Source organism: Chelonoidis abingdonii, chromosome 20, assembly GCF_003597395.2.
Source record: "Chelonoidis abingdonii isolate Lonesome George chromosome 20, CheloAbing_2.0, whole genome shotgun sequence".
Classification (NCBI taxonomy): Eukaryota; Metazoa; Chordata; order Testudines; family Testudinidae; genus Chelonoidis; species Chelonoidis abingdonii.
The window spans coordinates 22,289,702-22,297,134 of record NC_133788.1 but is presented as its reverse complement, the minus strand read 5'-3'; the positions used below and the strand labels follow the sequence as shown (position 1 = coordinate 22,297,134).

The 7,433-nt window shown below is 45.5% G+C and overlaps 1 protein-coding gene across 1 annotated transcript in view; it reads left to right on the top strand.

Moving 5' to 3' along the window:
• The window catches only part of EFCAB5 (EF-hand calcium binding domain 5), a 71,769-nt gene that overhangs the window by 39,933 nt on the left and 24,403 nt on the right, over window positions 1-7,433 (top strand). Inside the window, exons 8-11 of the mRNA XM_075073908.1 lie at window positions 2,835-2,934; window positions 4,115-5,329; window positions 6,714-6,806; window positions 6,918-7,010. Coding sequence (XP_074930009.1) covers window positions 2,835-2,934; window positions 4,115-5,329; window positions 6,714-6,806; window positions 6,918-7,010 — 1,501 coding nt within the window. The remainder of the gene's footprint in view (window positions 1-2,834; window positions 2,935-4,114; window positions 5,330-6,713; window positions 6,807-6,917; window positions 7,011-7,433) is intronic.

The following is a 7,433-nucleotide window of genomic DNA, read 5'->3' as shown; positions in this document are numbered from 1 at the left end:
ACCAGCTCGCAGGTGTCCCCTCACACCAGTGCAGCGCTGTAGGAAGTGGTGCATTGTGGGCAGCTATCCCACACACACCTCAGTCCTTTTTGAAGTCGCTGTGCGTCTGGGTGAAAGGACAGAAAGGGGTGCGGTCATTCCGCTTGCCTGGTTCCAACAGCCCGTCGCTGACAGGAATCGGACCCACGCGCTCGAAGGCACCCGCACCTAGCACCCTTTTTAATTTTTTTTTTTTTTTTAAACTTAACCCTCCCCAGCTGCGGTCCTGCTCCATGGTCCCTCTCTTTGAGTGAAGCGCCGCGGAGGCGGCATGGCCTGCTCTCCAGTAAGAGCTCCAAGCGGTCTGCGGGCCTAATGCCGGCGTCCAGGCGAGGCCCAGCCATGAGAGCTGGACGCGCGGTGCTCTTGTCGCGACTCTGGCCGGGGGCTACGCCGGTCGGAGACGGAAGATCGCGGACTTGCCCAGCGCTCATGGCCGGGCATCGCGTCGGAGACTGAGGAGTGTCGCGAGCTTGCCGCGCTCCGGCTAGAGCGCTGGCAAGCCGCAGCTCCGGCCAGGAGCACGCAAGGCCGCTCTCCGTCGGAGCTCCTGGTCAGAGCGCGCAAGATCCCGCGACCAAGGCTGAGCTCGGCCCTTTAAATAAGCCCCCCTGACCCTAGCACCCCTGTCCTGTCAAATAGCGCCGAGTCCGCTCCCTCTTGCATTCCCAGCAAGACGCCCCACGGCTAAAGGTCCCCGGAGTAAGAAGGGTTGCGGGGCGTCCTTAAGGAGCCTGGCCGTTCGACTGCCTCTCTGCACCCATGACCTGCCACCAACTAGTACGGCCGCCCCCTCTGCCTGCAAGCCAGCTCTGAGCACCTACCCGTGCCCGCACACTCTGCAAACACTCTGTCTGTCATCCAAGCAACCCCTGCCCAGCACAACCCGCAGCCACTGCCCAGAAGCCAGCAGCCCCCCCACAATCACTGCGGCCGCGACACCACTTGCACACTCTGCACAGCCCGCAACCCCCTGCCCTGTGTTCCAGTTCACACTTCCCTAGCTGGCATCCCGCACTGCCTGAAAGCCATCCACCCCAAAAACGCTGGTGAGTGTCCACACCTGATGACCAGCGCTGCATCACCAGCGCTGGTCTCGCTACACCGGAAGCAGACCCAGGTGTACAGCCAGCGCTGCAAACAGGGAGTTGCAGCGCTGGCTGAGCTTTTAAGTGTAGACACCTGCTAAGTTGCAGCGCTGTAACCCCCTCGCCAGCGCTGCAACTTGCAAGTGTAGCCAAGCCCCTAGACTCATAGACTTTAAAGTCGGAAGGGACCGTTATGATCATCTAGTCTGACCTCCTGCAGGCCACAGAATCTCACCACTTTTGCTTTTAGGTTACAAACACCGAGGCTACCCATCACCCATCTTGGGCTCACTTCCAGAAAACAATAGCAAACGTTGTTTATTTCTTCAGTTTAAAGGCATGGAAAGATTGACACAGAATTAATATCTTAGTGAATTTTACACTTGGCAATTTTTACTCTGGGAGCAAAACCTTGGAAGGAAATCTATAATTCAAATGTGAAACTGGTTGCCACAAATAGTAGATTTAAGTAATTTATGATCTGAACAAACACTATATTACACTAATGGGAAGGAGATTATGAAGGTGAGAACCATTAAATAATGACAACATTAACTCATTATTAAAATGGAAGAGCTCCAATTCTTTGGGGTTACTTTACTTTTTTTAAATCACAGTTTCCTAATTGGAAATTACCAATTGCCTCATCTTTTTCCTGCCTTTGCTATCCCTTGTCTCTGAGCAGTAAGGATGTTAACCTCACCCTGCATGTCCCAGAGCACTGAGGTCTGCTTCTCCCTAGCTCTCAGAGGTCAATCATTACTTCCAGGATGTGTCTCTGCAAGGCCAGAGTGAGTGTCCCAAGCCTGTTCAAGACAAACAGCAGTTCTTAAGAGTAGGAGCAGCCTTTCTAACAAGCTTAAAAAATATGCACACATACACAGAACCACAGGGGGTGATATGAATGCTAGTCACTGTGCCAGAAACCCACCAGGAAACTGCTCTTCTGCTTGCTAGAGCATCAGAACTGCTTATATCTATCATGACATTATCAAGAACATGTGCGCCTTCGAAAAGGAATGTAGGGGCCTCCCACACCAGCTCATACCCTTGTGTAGCTCTTTGCTCTGGTAGTGCCAATACCTGATGGCTTAAAGGAGGTGACGGAGGGGGCAAAACCGAACTACCCATGATGCAAGTAGCCACTACTGTTGCACAATGCTGTATCTAGAGGAGAAAATTTCTCTGTGACCCCCCTCCAGGCAATCCTGACCTTGAAGCATAAGATGGAATTACTTTCATCTTCACATGTAGAACTTGTGCTATTATCAGTCATAAAATTAGCCAGCCCTGTTTTGTGGGGAATATGAATATCCGATAGTATGTGCATATAAGAAAACATACACCCTGTATGTCCCATTTAAACCCTGTGGATGAAATCCTGGCTCCAGCAAAATCAAATTGACTTTGGTGGAACCAGGATTTCACCTTGAGGGTACAAGTGGGATTTATGACACATAGGCCTGGGTCCTCAAAGATAGATAGTCAACTGACTTCCACTGAAATCAGTGAGAGTTAGGTGCCTAAATACTTCTGAGGATCTGGGCCATAGATCTTGTTCTGGCCCACTGCCAAGGACTACATTTCACATAGAGGTAGCACTCAGCTTTTACAGATCACACAAGATGCTCCTCTGGTAAGTTTTGATGTGAAAAATGAGAACTAAAGAAACTATCTTTAACCATTGACTATAAGTGTTATGTTTAGGCTGGCTTCTTGGACAAGCAGAGGACACTGGCCTTACTGGAAGACTTCTATGACAACAGCCCAGTGATTGCTAGGAGGAGATTCTGTAATCCAAGACAATGTAAGTACAATGGGTAGTTGGAACTGTCATAAACAGATAGCTAAGGGTTAATGTTTCTTAACATTAAAGGATTAAATGTAAAGGATTAACAAAGGGAACCAAACACCTGACCAGAGGACCAATCAGAAAACCGGATTTTTCAAAGTCAGGGAGGGAATTTTTGAACTCTGAGTCTTTTGTTTGTCTCTCAGCTATGAGAAGCTTCTTTCTTCTTCTAATCTTCTGTGTCCAACTTGTAAGTACAGGTAGAAAAACAGTATAGGCTGAAGGGGATTACCGTAGACTCCAGTGCATCCACATTAACTCTGATACTAATGGTGGTGTTAATCTGCCTGAGCCATTCCTATAAATCATTGTGAACAGAATATATAGGAAGTGCTGTCATCTAATGGTTAGAGAATAGAAGACAAAAGTGGTTTGTGTTGTGGCCTTGGTCACATCATTTAAGACCATACTTTCTAAAATGTCAATTTGTCTTAAATTTGACACCCAAAATTGTGGGTCAGTTTTGAAAATGTACCTTAGACCTGTGTCTCATTACCTATTGGTAAAGCGAGGATAAGTACGACTTTCTTGTGAGGCTTAAGAAATTGTTGGTAAACGGCTTCATTTTGCTCAGATGAGAGGGGCTACATAAACCCGAGCATGATTATTATAAATGCTGAACAAGTGCACCAATAGAATCACAAAATACCAGCCCAGATGGTCGATTCTTCATTTAGGCCTGCTTTGGGACAGCGCTCTATGGGCAAAATAACTTGGTGACTTGCCTGGGGAGACCAGAGGGGGCCAAAACCCTGGAAATTTTGGATGGTGGCAGCGAGATAAGATCCAAGCTGGTAATTAAGCTTGGAGGTTCATGCTAAGCACCCAGATTTTGGACACTAAGGTCCAGATTTGGGAGAAAGGCTTATTACAGGAACATATTTAAAAATTCATAACAAGAAAAATTCTTCTAGAAGTAAAGAAACTGCCCAATTTGCAAAAGCCCCATCTCCAAAGCTAAGCTTTGGGTTTCTGAGTTTGTATGCACTGGTAGTACACTACATTCAGGGAATTCTATGTTCACTAGGAAGTATTTTTCTCCATTTTCTCACTCTTTTACATTCTACTTCACCTCCAGTTAGCAATCATTAAAACAATGCAAACTATCAACTAAACAACTACTTTTCTATATTAGGGCCAATAATTGAATTGCAAGAGATAGATCTTACTGAGTTCTGGGGAGACTTTGATGATGGACGGATAGCTTCTGCGGAATCCAGCCAAATATTTGCACTGTCTCAAACAGAAGTTTCTGAGGGAAGGAGTCTATCCTCTAACATGCTAGTTGCTAATGGTCAAGCTCCATATGAAACTTGCATCTTGATAGATGAACCAGGAGGGCTAGAAGCAGAGCAAGATCAAGCAGTTGCTCTTGAACAAAAGGCCATGAGTGAATCTGGGACAGACGAGATCAGTAAGGAGGAACCTCATTTCATTGGCGAGCTTAGAGAGATTCTTCCAGTAATTACCCTTGGAGAAGAGCATATAGTCTCACCTACAGAACCTGGTTCTGAAGTTCAGGTGAATCAAGAGGGAAAAGGTTTCACTGCTGAGTTGTATGAGACTGTTTCAGCATCAACCCCTGGAGAAGAGAATCCAGTCTCAGAGGAAGAACCTGATCCGGAAGAACAGGTCAGCCAGAAAGAATTCTATGTAAATACAGAGATGGAAGAAACTGACTCATCACTACACCCTGAAGCACCAAACACCCTCCTGGAAACGGAAGCAAGTGATGTTAACGAGAGTCAAGAGACCTCCAAATCTGACAGTAGAAAGGGATCTGCACTCCTTAATAAGGAAACTACTTCCTCTGAGGACATGGACACAGAGAATCAGATTGATACTGCAGATCCAGAGAGCCAGAATGAACCTATTCCAGTAGCAGCTCCCGAGCAAGAGAACGTAAACATAGATAAAGAACATGGCTCTAAAGAACGGGTCAGCCAGGAAGATCACAATGTGGCTACAGAGCCGAGTGAACTCATTCTAGCTCCAAACTCTGAAAAAGAGAATATAATCTTGGAGAAGGAACCTGGTTCAGAAGCACAAGTCTGTCAGGAAGAACATGATTTGATTGCAGAGCCGAATGTGGCAGTTCCAATACTAATGCCTGAAGCAGAAGGCATAATCTCAGAAGCAGAAGCTGAATTAGAGGAGAAAGTCACTGCTCTAATACCAGAGAATAAAGAGGAAACTGCAGATCTTGGGAAAGAACCCCCTGAAGAAAAGGAGAGTGGTTCTGAGGGACATGGCAGTCAATCAGAATTACAAGCAGAGACCAACATACTGGCGGAGGACTCCACATCAAGCCTTCCACATGAGCAAACACTTTTGCAAGACCAGAGTACAGGTAAAGCCTATTATCTGATGTGACATTGTATCTAGGTTCTGAGGACACACAAAATTGCACTGGTTTAACTATAGGTGTGATTTTAAACTTATCTAAAACCTGTGCAAGTATATGAATAGCCACCCTCACTTCAGATTGGGTCTAGTTTGTTTTGATTTTAGAAAAACTAGATTAAGCTCAATTGAAATAGACACTTTAAAACCAAATAAGAGCGTCTATATAAAAACCTGCACTGGTTTAAAAAACACTTCAAGTTAAAGTGGTGCAAATTCATGAGTAGACAAGCCCTCAGGGTTTTATACTTTCTCAGCATGATGTTTCCAATCAAGATTTACAGTATATTCCACTCAGACAATATCAAACACTTGCTCGGTCTGTGACATGTATTCCAGACACTAAACAGCCATTTGAAAGCAAAATGGTGCTTTTTCAAGCAACACTGCCTTTCTACTAGACAGAATCTTAACATTTCCTTTTCCTCTGGAATATCATTAAATATAGAAATGTGTTGTAATAATTATTAAGAAAATGAAACAAAGAGCCTTAAGGAGATAGATTATGGCATTGGATAGCAAAAGGTGCTTATTTTAATCTCTTGTCACATTTCTAAAAGGGATATTGTACTTTTCAGTTATATGTGAGGGCCCTTATGATAGGACAGCTGCAATTGGGGAATTCCAGGGTTCCCACTAAGCCATGCTAAACGCTTTGTTGGATACAAATACTAGGACAGACTTCCCCTCTGATGTTCCATTAGTCAATCCTCTTGTGCTCCACCGTTTCAGGCACTACAAGGACTGGGTCTGTCTTGTGTCCCATTTAATGCATGACAAATTCCTTATCTCAGGTGGAGCTTGTTGAAAGGGCCCTGTAAATGAGCGTGCAGCACACTGTACCTACAGCTCTTCACATGTAACTGGTGGGTGTCCAAGCCATGGGAAATACTCGGTGTACAGTGTGTATTTATTATTCATACAGTGCACTAAGCATACACCGTGCTGTACAACAGGTCCAATGCGCATATTCCCTTTGCTATGGGAGGTGATTCCCCTGTTGATTTGGCAGAGGTATAAGTCTTTTCTCCAGGGCTTTGCCCCTGGGCGGGGTGGGACCAAGAGGTCCAGATATTCTGCTTAGTGAAGGAGTGTTTGCTGCTGTTGTTAAAATGGATGTTTGGAGCTGGGTTTAAGAAACGTGACACATACCCAGTGAATTTGTTAAAGGGGCAACTTAATACATTGAAAATAAATAAGTATATAGTAGGGGTAGCTCCAGTGATACAGGTGTGTTGTGCTGGTGCGGATGGATTTCTGCCTGTAGGGCTGCATGGAGTTTGGGCTTCAACCGTCTCCAGTTCATAGATGGTTCCTTTTTAACATTTCAGGTCCATCTCATCCACCAAGAGAAGCTTCCCAGGCACAAGCTAGAGACGCATTTGAAAAGGCAGCCCAATTGATAGATGGGATACCATGGTCAGGTGTGACAGCAGTTCCCAGCACTTTTGACTTTTCTTTCTAGAGAATGCTATGAATGTAATGGTTTTAAAATGATATTTTATCTCTACATAATATGGTTGTCTTTCTGTCAGGTGACCTTCTGGCTTCTGACCTAAGTTTCAGGTATAGCAGCTATGGTAAGCAAGTTCAGGAGGACTGGAACCATGAAAATTCCAGATTTGCAGGTAATTGATCAAAGTGCTGTATGTTAACCTTGGCCCTCATGTGAAAGGCAGTGTCTATTGAAATCATGGCACTTCTGTGAAACTTCATGACTGGGGCTTTGACAGCCAGGCCTAGTGCCAGAGTCCAGGAGCCTCAGTCAGAAGTCAGTACTAGGGTCAGAACCTAAGAGCAGTTGAAGTTTCAAGGAGCAAAGCCAGGATCTGTAGCTGGAGTCAGAGTCCCAGTACCAAAGTGAGGGTTCAAAGCCAGTGTCAGAGTCCTAGTGTTGAAGCCAGGGGTTGGAATCTGAGTTGCAGTTCCAAGGCAGAAGCTGAGTTCCAAGCTAAGGTCAGGAGTGGCCAAGAGGCAGGTCTGTTGCTATAGCTTGCAGGGGAGCTTGCTTCACTGCACAGACACTTCCTGGGCTTAAATAGAGCACCTTG